The following is a 19831-nucleotide window of genomic DNA, read 5'->3' as shown; positions in this document are numbered from 1 at the left end:
TCCACTTTTCCTCAGTGTCACCTTGAGAATACCATTTCTGAGGAAAAGCATCTCTACATGTGCCTAGACTGCAACAGCTACGCATTAAATGTTAGGCGTCTGGATGGGGCCTGGTCTCTGTCTCATGTGTGTGTGTGTGACATGTCTGTGTTACACGTGTGCTCTTGGATGTGACAGCCATGTCCTGTTTTTGTTTACACATGACACAGTTTGCCGCGTGTCAAGCGGGAGCTGAAGGATGTGCTGCACCCATTCCTGGACCTGGGATACACAGGAAGGTGCAGCGAGCGTTGTTTTCAGAAGTTCTACAATGACCATGATTGGTTTTATGTGGACAAATATAAAAAAGCTTCACTCTCCGTAGTGGTGTCGGGTGACGGCAGGGGGTCTGGGTAGGTTCCTGGTCTACCTCGCCTGCTACGTGGCTAGGTGCTGGGGCTGGTCCCACCTTCCCCACCACAACCCCCGGGCACCCCAGGTCCCCAATTCCAGGCCACAGCCAAGGCGACTGGGCGCTGCGCAGGTACCGGCTCGCGCCGCGAGGGGGCGCTGTTCCCTAACGTGCTCCGAGCCAGCCCCGGGCCCTTACGCCGCCCGCGGGCGTTCAGGCTGCAGGTGCGGAGTTCTCGCGGTGGGTCCGGGCCGCGTGCCTGGCCCGGAGTGGGGAGGACGAAGCCAGCGGCCCTCGGGATGGGCAGAGTCGGCTGTCCTCGCAGCCCGCCTCCCGGGGCGTCCCGCGGCCCCCACCTACCACCCCATTCTGGAGGGTCAGGCCGCACGCAGTTCGGTGCCCCCGTGGCCGAGGCCCCAAACCTGCTGGGGGTGGAAAGAGGCGCGCCTGGATCCGGGCACTGGGGGTGCGCCCCAGGCCCTCGCCTTTCCTTGGGGAGGGGCGGCGCCTTCCTCTCGCGTCCTGCCCTGGAGAGAGCACGGCAAGAAGGCTGCTCCTTGGAGAGACTTTACTCAAATACGGGGAAAGTCGCCTGGGGGTCCCGCGGCCACCCACCCACAGTTCAGCGGTACTCGGAAGCCAGCGCCGAGATCACGTGGCTCAGGAACTTGTCCAGCGACGCCTGCAGCGCGGGGCTGAAGTCTCCGGGGTAGTGCCGGGCGAGGGTTACCAGCAGGCAGTGGCCCAGGAGCTGCGGCGAGCGCTCAAGGCTCACTCGCCTGCACCCGCCGTGCACGCCCCCCGCACCCGCCCCGCCGGGGCCCTCCCGGGGACAGGGGCCCAGCACGGCAGCCGCTCACCTGGAAGCTGGCCGGGTCCACTCGCAGCTGGCACGCGTGCAGGTGGCTCAGCGCGGACAGCGCGTGGGGTAGGTCGTCCAGGCGCTCCACGGCGAGGCTCAGCGCGTCCGCCACCTTCTGGCCGTGGGCTCTGACCTGTGAGGAGCCGGGGCTCAGGTCCAGGTGGGAGAAGTAGGTCTTCGTTGCGGGGAAGGCCAGGAAGGTCCTGCGAGAGGAACGTGGGTGAGGCGAGTCCGGGGGGCTTGGGGAGGGAGGGCCCCTGGGGGCGGGGGCGCCCAGCCTCGCCGCACCTCTCCAGGGCCTCTGTCGTGTAGACGCCGACGTTGCTGCCCAGCTTCTTCCACAGGGCGCGCACCAGCGCCCGGTCCTCCGCGGACAGCGCCATCCCCGCGCTGGAACCCGCCGCGCCCTGCGTCCCCGCTGCGCCTGCGCGGACCGGCCAGGGGTCCCGCGGCCTCCAGGGGGCGCCGCGCTGCAGCCTCGCCGCCCTGGGGTCCAGGGCCTCGTCCGGGATCCCGGGAGCGCGCGCGCTCCATCTCCGACAGCTCCGACCGGGGCCCTCTGAATTGCCCTGGATCCAAGGCCCCCCGTCTTAGGTGTTCACCATATGGTTTTTAGTCTCTACTAAAAACACAAAAATTGGCCAGGTGCGGTGAGTGCAGTGGCGCGATTCCGGCTCACTGCAACCTCCGCCTCCCGGGTTCAAACGATTCTCCTGCCTCAACTTCCCGAGTAACTGGGATTACAGGTGCATGCCACCATGCCAATTTTGTATTTTTAGTAGAGACAGGGTTTCACCATGTTAGTCAGGCTGATCTCAAACTCCCGACCTCAGGTGATCCTCCCGCCTCAGCCTCCCAAAGTTCTGGGATTACAGGCGTGAGCCACCGCGCCCGGCCATGTATATTATTAAAGCACTGATTTTCGGCATGGATTTGGCATTGGAAGTCAGTTTATTCTGCCTCTTGATTCTATCGTGACACTTGCCCGAGTCTATTTTCTCATTTATTATATAAAATGAGGGTGACAATTTCTTCTCAGATTGTGAGAATTAAACGGACAACAACTGTCAGGTGCCTGACTCGTAGCAGGTGTTTCTTCAGGGCAATAAACATTTATTGAGTGCCTGGGATGTAACCCAAGAATAATAGTAAATGCATATGCAGCACTCACTCTGCTGTACCCCTTATACCTTTTTTGTTTAAAAAAAAAGTGATAAAATAGACATAAATTACCATTTTAGCCATTTTTCAGGTATAAAATTTGGTGATATTAAGAACATTTTGGGCCGGGCGCGGTGGCTCACGCCTGTAATCCCAGCACTTTGGGAGGCCGAGGCGGGCGGATCACAAGGTCAGGAGATCGAGACTATCCTGGTTAACATGGTGAAACCCTGTCTCTACTAAAAATACAAAAAAATTAGCCGGGCGTGGTGGCAGGCCCCTGTGGTCCCAGCTACTGGAGAGGCTGAGGCAGGAGAATGGCGTGAACCCGGGAGGCGGAGCTTTGTAGTGAGCAGAGATCGCGCCACTGCACTCCAGCCTGGGCGACAGAGCGAGACTCCGTCTCAAAAAAAAAAAAAAAAAAGAACATTTTGGTGTTACGCAACTATCACCACTATCTAGGTCAGAACTTTTTCATCATCCCAAACGCCAACTCGGTACTCAATGAACAGTAACTCTGGCCCCAGCAGCCACTAATCCGCTTTTGGTCCCTATGGATTTGGCTGCAGCGGATATTGCATATAGATGGGGTCAGGCAGTGTGTGACCTTTGGTGTCCGGCTTCTTTTACTTGTCAAATATTTTCAAGGTGCAGCTACATCCTATCAGTGCTTCATTTCTTTTTATGGCCGAATAATATTCCATTGTGTGTATAGACCACCACATTTTGTTTACCCATTCGTCTACTGATGTATAATTTTTATAATTTTTTTTGAGATGGAGTTTTGCTCTTGTTGCCCAGGCTAGGGTGCAATGGTGTGATCTCGGGTCACTGCAACCTCTGCCTCCTGGGTTCAAGTGATTCTCCTACCTCAGCCTCCGGAGTAGGTGGGATTACAGGCGTGCGCCACCACACCTGGCTAATTTTTTGTATTTTTCGTAGAGATGGGGTTTCACCATAGTGGCCAGGCTGGTCTCAAATTCCTGACCTTGTGATCTGCCCATCTTGGCTTCCCAAAGTGCTGGGATTACATGCGTGAGCCACTGCGCCCAGCCACTGGGCTAATTTTTAAATTTAATTTAATTTAATTTTTTTTGGGGGACAGAGTTTCGCTCTTGTTGCCCAAGCTGGAGTGCAATGGCGCGATCTTGACTCACTGCAACCTCTGCCTCCCAAAGTGCCAGCTTTACAGGCGTGAGTCATCGCACCCGGACAATTTTGGTCTTTTTAGTAGAGACGGGGTTTCACTATGTTGGCTAGGCTGGTCTCGAACCCCTGACTTCAGGTGATCCACCTGCCTCAGCCTCCCAAAGTGCTGCAATTACAGGTGTGAGCCACCACGCCCGGCCAATTTTTATAATTTTTTCTTAGGCTTAGTCAACTGAAGCAGCAGGAGTGGAGAAGGAAATGATAAATTTATAACTGGTTCTGATAAATTAATTGTAAAAACCGCTGCACTCCAACCAGCCCACTGCTGTACATTTGACATATTTCTACCTTTAGGTCAGAACTCCATTATTCCTGATGAAATAATGAAGACACCGTCTTCCTGACAGTTGATACTGTACCCACAGGCTGCAGGAAGGACATCACAAAAGCAGGCAGAGGGCCTGCCATAGGTATTTACCAAGGGTGATTCATGGGCTCAGGGAAGAAAAGATATTGCTATCAGTTGAGGGCCAGGGCTTTATGGCTACCAGGTCCGGGAACCCTCCCTCTGATACCCCAGGCACTGCAAGCCTGCTCAGCAGAGAGAAAACACACACCAGGGAGAAGGGACCTTCTAGCCAGGCCTCTGTGGCCCCGCTCTCCTCTCCAGTCACAATGCGACAGGCTCCCCAGCCTCAGGGGAGCTGAGTGGGTGCTGAGCTGGGCCCTGAGCTGGGCCCAGAGACAACCTCCTGATCTTGACAGCCCCAGGGCATCAGTGTCTGGAGTGTGAGCATTCTGGGGTGACCTGGGGGTGAAAGTGGAGCCCCTATTGAATTGTCTGGGGCCTGCAGTTGCACCCCTCACCCCTGATTTCAACTAGACTGTGCCTGTATCTGGGAGGTTTTACGGAGACTAGTGGGAGCGATGGGGGATCAATGCAGCCGCGCTGGAGTGGGACTTCTCTGACCTACGCACCACCCATATCTGGGAGGACCTCTGGGAAACCAGTGAGGTCCCAGGCAGAAAGCCAGCCAGTTCTTGGCACAAGAGTGCCCAGAAACGTAAAGATGGATAAATTCATTATTTCAGCAAACCTGCATTGAATCTGAAACGCCTGGGAATAAAACTCGGGAAAGAGCAAACGCATCCTCAAAGCACTCTAGGGTCCAGCGTTTTTCCAGCTGGACTTCGCGATGGCTCAACTTTCCCTCCTCTATCCCCTTCTCGCGCCCCTGCCTTTTCCTACTCTCTCCAGCTGCAGAGAAATCCTAGCCATGTGTGTCCCAGCTGCTGTCCACGCCCATGCCTGGCACATTTGCTGAGGGAAGAAACTCAGGCACACACAGGCTGCCGCCCACTCAGACTTTATTCAAAGACCAGGGGGGTACGGGTGCAGGAAGGGGAGGAGGGCCTGGCGGGAGGCCCAAGGGGCAAGAAGCATGGCCACCGAGTCTCCAGCTTAACGGTATTTGGAGGTCAGCACGGTGCTCACAGAAGCCAGGAACTTGTCCAGGGAGGCGTGCACCGCAGGGGTGAACTCGGCAGGGAGGTGGGCGGCCAGGGTCACCAGCAGGCAGTGGCTCAGGAGCTGTGCAGAGAAGAGGGTCAGTGGGGCCCGGGGCCCGCAGCCACCGCCTGCGCTACACCTCCCGCAACCCGCGGGATGCTCTGCCCTGCGAGGAAGGCGCCATCTCGCCCCTCGACCCAGATCGCTCCCGGCCCGCCGCTCACCTTGAAGTTGACCGGGTCCACCCGAAGCTTGTGAGCGTGCAGGTCGCTCAGGGCGGACAGCGCGTTGGGCATGTCGTCCACGTGCGCCACGGCGTTGGTCAGCGCGTCGGCCACCTTCTTGCCGTGGTCCTTAACCTGGGCAGAGCCATGGCTCAGGTCGAAGTGGGGGAAGTAGGTCTTGGTGGTGGGGAAGGACAGGAACATCCTGCGGGGAGAAGCAGAGTGAGGGGTGGGGTTTGGGTCCGGGGCCAGGACGGTTGAGGGTGGCCGGTGGGTCAGGGCGGGCGAGGAGCCCGGGTCGGAGCAGGGGAGGGAGCCTCACCTCTCCAGGGCCTCCGCACCATAGTCGCCGGCGTGCGCGCCGACCTTCCCCCAGGCGGTCTTGACGTTGGTCTTGTCGGCAGGAGACAGCACCATGGTGGGTTCTTTCTGAGTCTGTGGGGACCAGAAGAGTGCGGGGCCGCGAGCGCGCCAGGGTTTATGCTTGGGGCGCAGGGGCACGCCCGGCCGGGCGGCGCTCATTGGCTGGCGCGGAGCCCGGGGCGCGGCCTGGACCGCAGGGGAGTCCCGGGCAGGGCCTGTGCCGGGCCGGGCGGCGGGCTTGGCCTCCCCTGGGGGCGCACGCGGGGCTGGGGCCAGGACGTCTCCACCCTCCACCCGCCACTCCACTCCCGCCCATCCCGCTTGCCCGGGAGCAGGGCAGTAGCGGCCCTGGTGGGGCCGGCCCGTTGGGGTCGGGCGCTGTCGGCTCTTCCACCCCGGAGCGCAGCGCTACCCTTTCCTTTCGGGGGCCGGAGAGTACCTAGTGAGGGAGAAAGTCAGCCCGCACCCCCGCCCCGGCCTGGCACACGCTGGACGCGCATCAGCTCCAGTGGGATCAGGGAACACACCGGCGAGCGAGTGCGAGCCCGGAGGCTTCGCCCAATCCGGGGCGGAGAGGAATGCGCGCACCCGGACGCCCTGGCCCATAGGAACTCAAAAGACTTTCTGCGCAGAGCCCCTCCTGCTCTCCAGCCTCGCTTCCTCCAGCTCCCTTTCCCTCTGGCGATGGTCACTAGTGTGCTTGAGTGACAGGCACCGGGAAGGAACAAATACCAGGACGCAAAAAGCACGGGACTGGGCTGGGTGGCTCCAGATTCAGACTCCTCTACCCGGGGTTGTGGGGTGGCGCGTGGGGGTGGTGGGTGTTGGCTAAGCCCCAAGTCATGGACTCACAGTTTGTGTGACTGACTCTCCCACTGGCCTAGAGGTCGTGGTTCACTGTGACACCCCCAGCTCTCCAAATGCTGTCTGATGGAAGACTTGCTAGGTAAATAGTGGTTAAACATGTAAACAAAGCAACAGCCAGAACCGGCTGGAGCATTCAACCTCCTCTGGGAAATAGACAGTCCTCTAACCATCACACAAGTACACACAGAGGTGCAGACCTCATCACAGGCCCTGAGGAAGTCTGGAGGTGTGGACGAGGCGTTCAAGGGGACCAGGGTTAGTCTGAGGGATTTCCGGAGGAGGTGAGACTTAAGGATATGTATTAGGTGGAGGAGGTGGAGGAGGGAGGAGGCTTGGCTCGGGGAAGGGAAAGGACAGAGGAGACAAGGCCCCTGTGGTTGGAGAATGGAGGTGGGGAGATGTTGGGGCGATGAGGCCAGCTAGCTCCTGCAGGGTGAGGAAGGAAGGGGTGGACTTCTGGGGAAGGGTGAGAGGTGCAGGAGTGCCAGTGGGTGCATCCCTGTGCGTGAAAAGTGATGTTTTTTGGGGGGATGGTACTGAGGAGAAAACAGCCTGAGAAATCACTGATAAGTCATTTCCTGGGGGTCTGGCAGAAGACCTTGCTTTGGGGAGTGCGTCAGGTCGGCACCCTTCAGCCTGCTCCCTGCCCTGTCCCCCCAGGCCCTTACTCAGGCCCTGCCCTGGGTGTCCAGGAGCAAGCCAGGGTAAGCTGCCTTGGGCAGAGAAGGAAGTAGCTCCCACCAGCTTAGCAATGTTTCCCCCATTGGATCTTCTCATTTCCCCTCCCTGTCTGCCACCCTCTTCTGACTCTGCCCACAGCCTGAAGGAAAAAAAAAAAAAAAAAAGGATAAGATGTGGGGGCTTTTTTTTTTTTTTTTTTTTTTGAGGCAGAGTTTCGCTGTTGTTGTCCAGGCTGGAGTGCAATGGTGTGATCTCAGCTCACTGCAACCTCTGCCTCCTGGGTTAAAATGATTCTCCTGCCTCAGCCTCCCGAGTAGCTGGGTTTAGAGGCGTACGCCACCATGCCCAGCTGATTTTGTATTTTTAATATAGATGGGGTTTCTACATGTTGATCAGGCTGGTCTCGAACTTCCAACCTCAGGTGATCCGCCCACCTCGGCCTCCCAAAGTGCTGGGATTACAGGCGTAAGCCACCGTGTCTGTCCGATTTTAGTTTATTTTCTTACGTGTTTATGCTTAAATAACAATGCTCTGGGCTGTGAGGCACAGGAAGAGTGGGTGGTGGAGAGGGGAGGGAACTCCCCAACAATTCAGAGAGGTCTGTGTCCAGAAGAAAAGCGGTGACGGGGCCCTCTCCACCCTCCCCAAAACTCCATCCAGTACTGTGAGTGTGGAGGAGGAGGCTTGCTCTGGGACAGGGGCTGGGCTGGAAGTGCTGCTGGTGTTCCTAGGCTGGCTGAGAGCCAGATGGGCTGTGCAACTTCCCAGCATGGATTCCAGGATTTCAGCACCGGGGACAGGGACGTTTCCAGAAGTTGCTGGCAGCACAGGAAGCAGAAGCACCAGGAGGTCCCAGAGGCCCTGGGTGGGGCAATTAGCTGGGAGCTCAGGAATGGGCACACAGCGAGTTCTGAATGCACCTTACAAAGTGCAGAAGTGCAGGAGTAAGGCCGCAAGGTGCTCTGCTGAAGAGTCTCCCCAGGTGTAGGCTGCTGGCTGTGAGCATCCCAGCCCGTTCCTCCTTCCCCACTTACTGGGCTGTTCTCAGAGGGTTACCATGACAGAGGAAGCGTGGGTAGGGCCAGCACCCTCACTCCAGCCACCTACCCTCTGGCAGGAAGGGGTGGGAATGACAGAAATGTTCTGGCACCTGCACTTGCCTCGGGAACAGCCTATTTGGCCAGTTTGTTTTGTTTTGTTTTGTTTTGACGGAGAGTGTATGTTTAACTGGGTTCAACCACGGAGATTTCAAAGTAGAGTGGCGTTGCTGGGACTCCCTGAGTAGAACCCTGGATGCCTCTCTCCTCCCCAGCTCCTAAGCCACTGCCTGCAGGCCTGGCACCTCTCAGGACTGGGGCTGGTTCAGCACCTTCTCTTGAACAGGCCCACCTCAGCTTCCCCTCCCATACTCCCTGCAGTTCTCCTTCTCCAACCCCATGCAGCTGCAGAGAGGTCCTTGGTCAGAAACAGGAAAAAACCCGGATGGCTGGCACATTCCAGGACAGAGAGAACCCAGGCACACAAAGGCTGCCGCCCACTCAGACTTTATTCAAAGACCAGGAAGGGCCGGTGCAAGGAGGGGAAGAGGGCCTTTTGGGAGGCCCAGCGGGCAGGAGGAACGGCTACCGAGTCTCCAGCTTAACGGTATTTGGAGGTCAGCACGGTGCTCACAGAAGCCAGGAACTTGTCCAGGGAGGCGTGCACCGCAGGGGTGAACTCGGCAGGGAGGTGGGCGGCCAGGGTCACCAGCAGGCAGTGGCTCAGGAGCTGTGCAGAGAAGAGGGTCAGTGGGGCCCGGGGCCCGCAGCCGCCGCCTGCGCTACACCTCCCGCAACCCGCGGGATGCTCTGCCCTGCGAGGAAGGCGCCATCTCGCCCCTCGACCCAGATCGCTCCCGGCCCGCCGCTCACCTTGAAGTTGACCGGGTCCACCCGAAGCTTGTGCGCGTGCAGGTCGCTCAGGGCGGACAGCGCGTTGGGCATGTCGTCCACGTGCGCCACGGCGTTGGTCAGCGCGTCGGCCACCTTCTTGCCGTGGTCCTTAACCTGGGCAGAGCCATGGCTCAGGTCGAAGTGGGGGAAGTAGGTCTTGGTGGTGGGGAAGGACAGGAACATCCTGCGGGGAGAAGCAGAGCGAGGGGTGGGGTTTGGGTCCGGGGCCAGGACGGTTGAGGGTGGCCGGTGGGTCAGGGCGGGCGAGGAGCCTGGGTCGGAGCAGGGGAGGGAGCCTCACCTCTCCAGGGCCTCCGCACCATAGTCGCCGGCGTGCGCGCCGACCTTCCCCCAGGCGGTCTTGACGTTGGTCTTGTCGGCAGGAGACAGCACCATGGTGGGTTCTTTCTGAGTCTGTGGGGACCAGAAGAGTGCGGGGCCGCGAGCGCGCCAGGGTTTATGCTTGGGGCGCAGGGGCACGCCCGGCCCGGCGGCGCTCATTGGCTGGCGCGGAGCCCGGGGCGCGGCCTGGACCGCAGGGGAGTCCCGGGCAGAGCCTGTGCCGGGCCGGGCGGCGGGCTTGGCCTCCCCTGGGGGCGCACGCGGGGCGGGGGCCAGGACGTCTCCACCCTCCACCCGCCACTCCACTCCCGCCCATCCCGCTTGCCCGGGAGCAGGGCGGTAGCGGCACTCGTGGGGCCGGCCCGTTGGGGTCGAGCGCTGTCGGCTCTTCCACCCCGGAGCGCAGCGCTACCCTTTCCTTTCGGGGGCCGGTGCGTACCTAGTGAGGGAGAAAGTCAGCCCGCACCCCCGCCCCGGCCTGGCACACGCTGGACGCGCATCAGCTCCAGCGGCATCAGGGAACACACCGGCGAGCGAGTGCGAGCCGGGAGGCTTCGTCCAATCCGGGGCGGAGAGGAATGCGCGCACCCGGACGCCCTGGCCCATAGGAACTCAAAAGACTTTCTGCGCAGAGCCCCTCCTGCTCTCCAGCCTCGCTTCCTCCAGCTCCCTTTCCCTCTGGCGATGGTCACTAATGTGCTTGAGTGACAGGCACCGGGAAGGAACAAATACCAGGACGCAAAAAGCACGGGACTGGGCTGGGTGGCTCCAGATTCAGACTCCTCTACCCGGGGTTGTGGGGTGGCGCGTGGGGGTGGTGGGTGTTGGCTAAGCCCCAAGTCATGGACTCACAGTTTGTGTGACTGACTCTCCCACTGGCCTAGAGGTCGTGGTTCACTGTGATACCCCCAGCTCTCCAAATGCTGTCTGATGGAAGACTTGCTAGGTAAATAGTGGTTGTAAACAGATAAACGAACTTGGCTCTGGGAAGGGAAAGGACAGGGGAGAGAAGGCCTCTGTGGTTGTAGAATGTAGGTGGGGGAATGTGGGGTGAGGAAGGAAGGGGTGGACTTGGCGGGGGGGGGGAGGGTGGGAGGTGCAGGAGTGCCAGTGGGTGCATCCCTGCTCATGAAAAGTGATGGTTTGGCTGGGCGCGGTGGCTCACACCTGTAATCCCAGCACTTTGGGAGGCCGAGGCGGGCGGATCACCTGAGGTCGGGAGTTCGAGACCAGGTTGACCAACATGGAGAAACACCGTCTCTACTAAAAATACAAAATTAGCCAGGATGGGTGACGCATGCCTGTAATCCCAGTTACTCAGGAGGCTGAGGCAGGAGAATCGCTTGAACCCAGGAGGTGGAGGTTGTGGTGAGCCAAGATTGTGCCATTGCACTCCAGCCTGGGCAAAAAGAGTGAAACTCTGTCTCAAAATAAATAAATAAGTAAATAAAATAAAAATAAAGTGGCCGGACTTGGTGACTCTCGCCTGTAATCCCAGCACTTTGGGAGGCTGAGGCCAGTGGATCATGAGGTCAGGAGATCCAGACCATCCTGGCCAACATAGTGAAACCCCATGTCTACTAAAAATACAAAAATTAGCTGGGTGTGGTGGCGCATGCCTGTAATCCCAGCTACTCAGGAGGTGGAGGCTGGAGAATTCCTTGAACCAGGGAGTTGGAGGTTGCAGTGAGCCGAGATCGTGCCACAGCACTCTAGCCTGGCGACACAGCGAGACTCTGTCTCAAACAAATAAATACATAAGGTCGGGCGCGGTGGCTCACGCCTGTAATCCCAGCACTTTGGGAGGCCGAGGCAGGCGGATTGCGAGGTCAGGAGATCGAGACCATCCTTGCTAATGCAGTGAAACCCTGTCTCTACTAAAAATACAAAAAATTAGCCGGGCGTAGTGGCGGGCACCTGTAGTCCCAGCTACTCTGGAGGCTGAGGGAGGAGAATGGCGTGAACCTGCGAGGCGGAGCTTGCAGTGAGCCGAGATTGTGCCACTGCACTCCAGCCTGGGTGACAGAGCAAGACTCCGTCTCAAAAAATAATAATAATAATAAAAATAAATAAATAAAAATAAATAAATAAATAAAGTGATGATTTTGGGGGGATCATGATGGAAACACAGTAATAATCAGTGAGACTGTGGACTGGCACAGAGCTGAATGAACTGGCTGAAAGGGATGCAGGGGAGACACTTCACTGAGATTAGGAAGTTGTACACAGGTATCTACAGTATGATGGTATTTTTGTCCAAAAAGAGAGCCTGTGGCGGTAGTTGTAGATGTAGCTCTGTTCCCTCAGCATGGGATGGGGCCCATGGGCTGAGTTCCAAACCCTTCATTTTGGTCTCTTTTGGGGGTGGGTGTGAGGAGACAGGAAAGAGAGACTCTCTCCTACTTTAAGTAACACAAGAAAGGGTGTGTGTGTGTGTGTGTGTGTGTGTGTGTGTGTGTGTGTGAAAGCATGGATATATTTTAGTTTATTTATTTATTTATTTTTTGAGATGGAGTTTTGCTCTTGTTGCCCAGGCTGGAGTGCAATGGCGCGATCTCAGCTCACCACAACCTCCGCCTCCCGGGTTCAAGCGATTCTCCTGCCTCAGCCTCCCTAGTAGCTGGAATTACAGGCATGCGCCACCACGCCCAGCTAATTTTGTATTTTTAGTAGAACTGGGGTTTCTCCATATTGGTCAGGCTGGTTTCGAACTCCCAACCTCAGGTGATCCGCCCACCTCGGCCTCCCAAAGTGCTGGGATTACAGGCGTGAGCCACCGTGTCTGTCCGATTTTAGTTTTTTTTTTAAGTGTTTATGCTTAAATAACAATGCTCTGGGCTGTGAGGCACAGGAAGAGTGGGTGGTGGAGAGGGGAGGGAACTCCCCAACAATTCAGAGAGGTCCATGTCCAGAAGAAAAGCGGTGACGGGGCCCTCTCCACCCTCCCCAAAGCTCCATCCAGTACTGTGAGTGTGGAGGGGGAGGCTTGCTCTGGGACAGGGGCTGGGCTGGAAGTGCTGCTGGTGTTCCTAGGCTGGCTGAGAGCCAGATGGGCTGTGCAACTTCCCAGCATGGATTCCAGGATTTCAGCACCGGGGACAGGGACGTTTCCAGAAGTTGCTGGCAGCACAGGAAGCAGAAGCACCAGGAGGTCCCAGAGGCCCTGGGTGGGGCAATTAGCTGGGAGCTCAGGGCTGGGCACACAGTGAGTTCTGAATGTACCTTACAAAGTGCAGGAGAAGTGCAGGAGTAAGGCCGCAAGGTGCTCTGCTGAAGAGTCTCCCCAGGTGTAGGCTGCTGGCTGTGAGCATCCCAGCCCGTTCCTCCTTCCCCACTTACTGGGCTGTTCTCAGAGGGTTACCATGACAGAGGAAGCGTGGGTAGGGCCAGCACCCTCACTCCAGCCACCTACCCTCTGGCAGGAAGGGGTGGGAATGACAGAAATGTTCTGGCACCTGCACTTGCCTCGGGAACAGCCTATTTGGCCAGTTTGTTTTGCTTCGTTTTGTTTTGACGGAGAGTGTATGTTTAACTGGGTTCAACCACGGAGATTTCAAAGTAGAGTGGCGATGCTGGGACTCCCTGAGTAGAACCCTGGATGCCTCTCTCCTCCCCAGCTCCTAAGCCACTGCCTGCAGGCCTGGCACCTCTCAGGACTGGGGCTGGTTCAGCACCTTCTCTTGAACAGGCCCACCTCAGCTTCCCCTCCCATACTCCCTGCAGTTCTCCCTCTCCAACCCCATGCAGCTGCAGAGAGGTCCTTGGTCAGAAACAGGAAAAAACCCCGATGGCTGGCACATTCCGGGATGGAGAGAACCCAGGCACACACAGGCTGCTGCCTACTAGAACTTCATTCAAAGATCAGGAAGTGCTGTGGCAGGGAGGGGAGGAGGGCCTGGTGGGAGGCCCAGCAGGCAGGGGCATGACCACCAGTGCTCCAGCTTAATGGTATTTTGAGGTCAATGCAGCACTCACAAAAGCAAACAATTTGTCCATGGAGGCGCCACATGAGTAAACTGGGAAGGGTGTGGCAGGCCTAGGTCACCAGCAGGCATTTACCCAGGAACTGTGGAGAGAGAGTCAGGGGATGTAGATACTACTGTCACCTGTGCTCCACCTCCCTGAACGTGTGGGATGGTCTGTCCTATGAGGAAGGCCAGCTGCCCCCACACCCTAGATGCCTCCCAGCCCAAAGCTCTCCCTGATGTTGCCTGGGTCCACCCACAGGTCATTGACATGCAGCTTCCTCAGCTGAGACACGTCATTGGGCAGGTCGTCTAAGTGGGCCACGGCATTGGTCCGTGTGTCGGCCACCTACTTGCATTGTTTCTTGATCTGGGCTGAGCCATAACTCAGGGCCAAGTGATAGGAAGGTCAGGAACATGCTTCAGGGGGAAGCAAAGAGTGAGGGGCTGGGGGCTGGGTCCAGGGCAGGAATAGTTAGGGGTGGCCAGTGGAGCCCTGGAGTGGATGTTGGACCCAAGGTGTGAGCGGGGAGAGGAGGGTCCTTGCCTCTCCAGGGACTGCGTGGCATTGTCAGCAGCGTGGTCGCCAACCTTCTCCCCGACCGCCTTGGTGTTAGCCTTGTCCTCAGGAGACAGCACTGTGGCAGGTTCTTTCTGAGTCTGTGTAAGCTCAGAAGTGAAAGGTGGGGGAGGGTGGAAGCTCTTATGCCTGGGGTGCAGGGTCATTGGTTGGCAAGTTGCCAGGAGGTGCCTGGCACAGGAAAGGGGGAGGAGGAGTGAGTGAGAGTAGACAGGTTGCCCAAGGCTGCCCTGCATCTCTTAGTCCTGCCCAAACAGAGACCAGCTCTCTTCATGGTAGCCTTCCTGCTGCCATTGTCCTGAGCTTCCACACAGGGTCCTGAGCCGCTTATACCCATAAGGTATCCACATATGGCCCAGACCCAGGCAGCTTCCTGGATGGGGAGAAGAGCACAGTTTTTCCAAAGTGAAACATAAGCTGCTTTCACACCAAACTCTGCCTGGGACCAAAAGCTGTTAATTATCCATGTAAACAGTTGCGGGGGCTGGGTGTGGTGGCTCACGCCTGTCATCCCAGCACTTTGGGAGACCTTGGAGGGCAGATCACTTGAGGTCAGGAGTTTGAGACCAGCCTGATCAACATGGTGAAACTGTGTCTGTATTAAAAATACAAAAATTAGCCAGGAATGGCGGCCCATGCCTGTAATCCCAGCTACACGGGAGACAGAGGCGGGAGAATCGCTTGAACCCAGGAGGTCGAGGCTGCAGTGAGCCAAAACCGTGCCACTGCACTCCAGCGGGGGCGACAGAGCAAGGGCCTGTCTCAAAAACAAAAACAAAGCAAAAAAAAAAAAAAAAAGACCCCCAAAAACAAAAAAACAGTTGGGGGATGTAGATAACATGGGGCAAAGTTCTCCAAACTACTGGGCTGGCATCCCAGGCAGTGCAGGGCAACAGGTCACTGGCACTGACTGCTGGGGGAAGTTTGGCTGACTCACAGTCAGGGCTCCGCTTCCAGCAGCTCTCTTCAGACCTCGTTGCTGACCGCCAGGTCAGACCTGGGTGCCAGGCCTGGTCCAATGCTCCCCACACAGACCCAGGATGGCCAACCCAGAGCCATCCCTATTCAGGGTTTGGAGACCTCCAAGGTCCCACTCTTTTCTCATCCCCTGTTCTTTGTCTGAAAAGCCTGGCGTGGAGCCCTAAGATTCCCTTCCTGGTCCTGGGGAGGGAGAAGAGGGAACCTGGGGGAGGGAGTGCCTTGGCCTGGGCACCTGCAGAGACTGAGACACGCAGCTGGGGCTGGGTGGAGGGGTGGGGTGGCAACGAGCCTGCAGGCACCCACCCTGTGTTATGATTTCAAAAATTATTTCAAAAATCTCGTGAGTTGGACGTTGCTTTTCTATTCGATAGGTAAAGGCCGGAGAGCTCTGGGACATGCCCAGGGTCGCACAGCTTGTCACTGAGCAGGCTGGAAGCCTAAACCTGCTCTGTCTGCCAAATTGTGGCCACTGAGGACTTCCTCCCCGCCTCACTCCCAGGGCTGCAGGGCCACAGGCAGGGCTCACCAGGCTAGCGCATGTTTGCCACTGAGGGAGTGTCCATGGGGAAAGGAAGGGGAAAGGAACAGGTCTGCGGAGCCCTCTGCTCTGGGCCAACGAATTAGGTTGCACATTTGGCTCTGGGACCTCGGTTTCTGCATCTCTCTGCAAAAGGGGCCAGGATTAGCATCTACAGGTCCCAGCAGGAAGTGGGGATGGAGGGAGAATGAATGAATGAATAAATGTGTGAATGGAGAAGTGCTTTGCGAACAGTATGGTTGGAAGCCCGATTCAAGAGTTGAAGTCGAAGGCCACCCCCCAACCCCTGCCACATCACAGTACTCCCTCTGCCCCACCGCACTCCCCGCCATGGGAGGAAAACCTCCAGGGGTGGGGCGCATTTGAGAGTTCTAGGAGGCTCCTTTTAGGTCCCTGAGCTTCTCTGGCCAACAATAGTGACCTCGCTGTGCTAGCTCCCCAAAGACCACACAGGCAGGGGCAGATGTTTCGGGCCTCTGTTTATTGACAGGCACAGACCAAGGCCTGCGCAGCACAGGGCTCAGCGGTATTTTTCGGTCAGCACCACGGCCACACCAGTCAGGAACTTGTCCCACGCCGCTTGCATTTGTACGGTGAACTCGTCCTGCAGGTGGGAGGCCAGCACGACGTGGAAACACTGGATTAGCAGCTGCAGGAGAAGGGGCCGGTGAGACGGGGTCTGCCCCACTAGGGACCCCCAGAGCCCCCCCGGTTGCGCGCTGCACCATTGTCCCGGCCGGAAAGGCCTCACCGGAAAGTTGGCTGGGTCCACGCGCAGCACGAGCGCGTGCAGGTCCGCCAGCGGGCTCAGCGCGGCGCGCAGGTTGTCCATGTGCTGCACCGCCGCGCCCACCGCCGCCAGCATGCGCTGCCCGTGGCTCAGCAGCTGCGTGGCGTCCTGGCAGGCGCTCAGGTGCGGGAAGTAGACCTTGGTGCTGGGGTACACTGTGAAGAGCCTGCAGGACCAGGTCAGTGACCGGGGAGGAGGGCGGTTGCGTGGGGCTTCACTAGCGCCCACATCGCCCAGAGCCCCGGGGATCCGCACCCGAAGGACCTTGGACGGCGTTGGCGGCCCACGCGCCCAAAACCCTCATCTCCACCTCCCTGAGCTCCCGGAGACCCCGCCTCTACCGACCTGAGCAGCAGCTCCGCCCCGAATTGCGCCTCGTGGCCCGCAATCAGGTCCCAGACCTGCGCGATCTGGGCGCGCTCCTGGGCGCTGAGCATGGCGCCGCCTGACGTGCTCTGGGGGCCGCGCCCGCCGCCCTGGCCTCCTTATAGAGCCTCCGGGCACCCCGCCCGTCCTTATCGGCCCGAGCGCGGCGGGAACGCGGGGACTCTCGGCCTGCGCCGGGGAACGTAGCCAGCCCGGGTTCCCGTCTATGTGGGGGCCTCGACCTCCGGGATCCCAGGGTTTCTGGCATTGACCCACGCTGTTGCGCGTGGGCACCTTTACTGCAGACTTTAGGGGCATCTGTAATTACTCCCCTCGGGTGAAGTTACTGCTCTGCCAGGAGCGAGCACATGGGAGGAATCGGAGAGAGAACACCGGGCAGGAAACCCCCTACTCTTTTAGGAGTCGGAGAGGGACCGGCCTCAGGGACCCCCGCAGCCGCCAGAGTCCCGGGATTCGGACGTCAGGCTTTGTGGAAAAGTTCCCTGAGTCCCGACACGCTCCCAATACGCTCAGTGAAGTGACAATCTTTGTGCGATATGGGAAGCTGGGAGACGCACAAACGCCCGTCTGGCTCAAGAACCCCAGTAGACGCCGTGGGCCGGCCCGGGACTGCTCTGCTCCACCCGGGCTGCAGCTCCGGTGCCCAGGGGCAAGAACCTCCCCAAGGCGCCCCCCAAGTGACCTCCAGGCCGCGACGACAGCGGGGACGACCGAGTTCCCGCGAAGCCCCCGGACCCATCACTCAGCTTCTCCCCTCCTTCCCTCCAATACTGAGAACACAGAGCCCAGATCGCTCCGTCCTCATCCATTTACTGGAGTCAGGGCAGGAATTGTGGGAGGGTAAAGGGCAGGGGAGGGGCCGCAGCCTGTCCTGGGGGTCCCGGAGGCGGCGCTCAGCGGTACTTCTCGGTCAGGACAGAGGACACGACCGATAGGAACTTGTCCCAGGCGGCGTGGGCCTCGGCCGTGAAGTCGGCGGGGAAGCGCGCGGCCAGGTTGACCAGCAGGCAGTGGGACCGGAGCTGGGGGCGGGGAGGCTCAGTGCGGGGTGGGGCCTAGCCCGGGCCCCGCCCCACGACCCCACCCAGCCCCGCCCCGCGACCCCAACCAGCCCCGCCCCGCCCCGCGACCCCACCCAGCCCCGCCCCGCCCCGCGACCCCACCCAGCCCCGCCCCGCCCCGCGACCCCACCCAGCCCCGCCCCGCGACCCCACCCATCCCCGCCCCGCCCCACGACCCCACCCCGCCCCGCCCCGCGACCCCACCCAGCCCCGCCCCACGACCCCACCCCTCCCCGCCCCGCGACCCCACCCAGCCCCGCCCCGCACCGCCCCGCGACCCCGCCCCGCACCGCCCCGCGACCCCGCCCCGCCCCGCCCCGCCCCGCCTCGCTCCCCGCGCCCCGCTCCCCGCGCCCCGCGCCCCGCTCCCCGCGCCCCGCGCCCCGCGCCCCGCGCCCCGCGCACCTTGAAGTTGACCGGGTCCACGCGCAGGATGTAGGCGTGCAGCTCGCTCAGCTTGGACAGGGCGCCGCCGATGTTGTCGATGCTCTTCACCGCGTCGCCCACGGCGGCCACCACCTTGGAGCCGTGCGCGCGCAACTGCGCGGACCCCGGGTGCAGGTCGAAGTGCGGGAAGTAGGTCTTGGTCTGCGGGTGGCTGAGGAAGAGCCTGGGACGGGGGACGGGGGCCGTGAGCTCCCAGAAGCGCGGCCTCCCGCCCACGGCCCACGGCCCACGGCCCACGCGCCCTGCGGCCGTCTCCGAGCACCAGGACACATCTGCGACCCCGCAGCAGGCCCCAGCCCCTCCTCACGGTGCCCGGGTGCCCAGGCAGCTGCCCCTCCCAGGCTGCCCTGGGCTAGAGGCCCCCCAGGCCCCTGCAGCTCCCGGCTGATCACCATGCTTCCAACGGGTTCTGTGCAGCCTGGTCCCCAAGTCTCCCGCCCTCCGCCTCCAGCACGCCTGGTGCCCCCAGCCCCTCCACCGTCTCCTCTGGCCACAAGACTTCCCTCCCAGCCCCAGACTGGGTTGCCCGCCACCCCTTCTGCAGGCTCATGACCTCCCAGCAGCGTTCCAGGGAAGGAAAAGCTCCCTGGCCCCTTCCAGGGGATCAGATGCTGGGACTTTGACGCTGGGACAGTGCCTTGATCCCAGATGCTGGGACTTTAGAGGCTGTAGTGCCCTGGCTGCCCTGTAAGGTCCTTCAGGCCTGGAACGAAACCTTTCACCCTCTGCTTGTCAGAACCTGGGCCTGTGCCTGCCCAGGTCTCAGCGAGCCCAGATGCTTGTGCAACTCCTAATCGTACCCTCCTTACCCTGCTCTTCTCACTGAGAGGGAACGCTATCTGTCCCCATTGTCCCCTCCTCACTGTCCCCTCTTCACGGTTCTCTCCTCACTGTCCCCTCCCCAAGGTCCCCTCTTTACTGTCCCCTCCCCATGGTGCCCTCCCCACTGTCTCCTCACCATGGTCCCCTCCCCTCTGTCCCCTCTCCACCGCCCCCTCTCCACTGTCCCCACTCACATACCTGGCCTCCCACCCAGTCCCTCTGGCCGTCCGGTCTGACACTCACCTCTCCAGAGTCTCGGTGCCGATGGTGTCGGCCTGCGTGGAGATCTTGGCCCACATGGACACAATGATGGTCCTCTCGGTCTTGGTCAGAGACATGGCGGCAGGGTGGGCGGCTGCACTGGAGTTGGGCCTGCTCAGGACTGGCCTTGGTAGTGCTCAGCCCCCAGGGTCCCCGTATATACAGGGAGCTGGGCCCAGCCAGGCTGTGGCCATTGGTCAGGTGAGGGGAGGGGGCTGCAGGGGTGGTGTTTCTTATCAGATCCAGTGACAAAGGGGCCCTCAGGTGGGACTGGGGGCTGAGGAAGCTATCGCTTCTGTCTCCCCTTCTGCCCACCCCTGAGCCACAGCTGGAGCCCCAGGTTCAGGGAGATTGAGGCCCCGATCTGGGCATGAGAGTCCACGTGGTCAGCCCAGCCCGGACTGGCCTCAGGAGTGACTGTCCTTGACCTCCCTGTCCCTGTGAGGACAGGGTGACCTAGAGCACATGGGGCCTGGCAGAGGGACGATGCATTCCTCACTTCACTGAAAATTCTCTAG

The 19831-nt window shown here is 59.7% G+C and overlaps 5 protein-coding genes across 5 annotated transcripts; all 5 read right to left on the bottom strand.

The window, feature by feature from the left end:
- Positions 1-942: 942 nt before the first annotated feature.
- HBQ1 (hemoglobin subunit theta 1) lies at positions 943-1668 on the bottom strand. The gene is made up of 3 exons (XM_024233300.2): positions 1542-1668; positions 1252-1456; positions 943-1142 (listed from the first exon to the last, which is right to left on the bottom strand). Exons 1-3 carry the CDS (start codon positions 1634-1636, stop codon positions 1014-1016), a joined length of 429 nt encoding a protein of 142 aa, XP_024089068.1. The 5' UTR covers positions 1637-1668; the 3' UTR covers positions 943-1013.
- Positions 1669-4914: 3246 nt separating this feature from the next.
- Positions 4915-5834, bottom strand: LOC112128473 (hemoglobin subunit alpha). The gene is made up of 3 exons (XM_024233299.2): positions 5620-5834; positions 5298-5502; positions 4915-5154 (listed from the first exon to the last, which is right to left on the bottom strand). The coding sequence occupies exons 1-3, from the start codon at positions 5817-5819 to the stop codon at positions 5026-5028; spliced, it is 534 nt and encodes a 177-aa protein (XP_024089067.2). The 5' UTR covers positions 5820-5834; the 3' UTR covers positions 4915-5025.
- Positions 5835-8736: 2902 nt separating this feature from the next.
- HBA1 (hemoglobin subunit alpha 1) lies at positions 8737-9572 on the bottom strand. Its single transcript, NM_001132429.1, is given in 3 exon segments — positions 8737-8975; positions 9119-9323; positions 9441-9572. Coding segments are annotated over 3 exon segments (429 nt in total). The 5' UTR covers positions 9536-9572; the 3' UTR covers positions 8737-8846.
- Positions 9573-16011: 6439 nt separating this feature from the next.
- Positions 16012-16982, bottom strand: HBM (hemoglobin subunit mu). Its single transcript, XM_003778523.2, has 3 exons — positions 16681-16982; positions 16297-16501; positions 16012-16194 (listed from the first exon to the last, which is right to left on the bottom strand). Exons 1-3 carry the CDS (start codon positions 16770-16772, stop codon positions 16066-16068), a joined length of 426 nt encoding a protein of 141 aa, XP_003778571.1. The 5' UTR covers positions 16773-16982; the 3' UTR covers positions 16012-16065.
- Positions 16983-17446: 464 nt separating this feature from the next.
- Positions 17447-19526, bottom strand: LOC112128517 (hemoglobin subunit zeta-like). Its single transcript, XM_024233298.2, has 3 exons — positions 19296-19526; positions 18189-18393; positions 17447-17744 (listed from the first exon to the last, which is right to left on the bottom strand). The coding sequence occupies exons 1-3, from the start codon at positions 19388-19390 to the stop codon at positions 17616-17618; spliced, it is 429 nt and encodes a 142-aa protein (XP_024089066.2). The 5' UTR covers positions 19391-19526; the 3' UTR covers positions 17447-17615.
- Between the last annotated feature and the right edge of the window lie 305 nt (positions 19527-19831).

This window comes from Pongo abelii, chromosome 18 (genome assembly GCF_028885655.2).
Source record: "Pongo abelii isolate AG06213 chromosome 18, NHGRI_mPonAbe1-v2.0_pri, whole genome shotgun sequence".
NCBI lineage: Eukaryota > Metazoa > Chordata > Mammalia > Primates > Hominidae > Pongo > Pongo abelii.
This window is presented reverse-complemented; position numbering and strand designations above follow the sequence as displayed.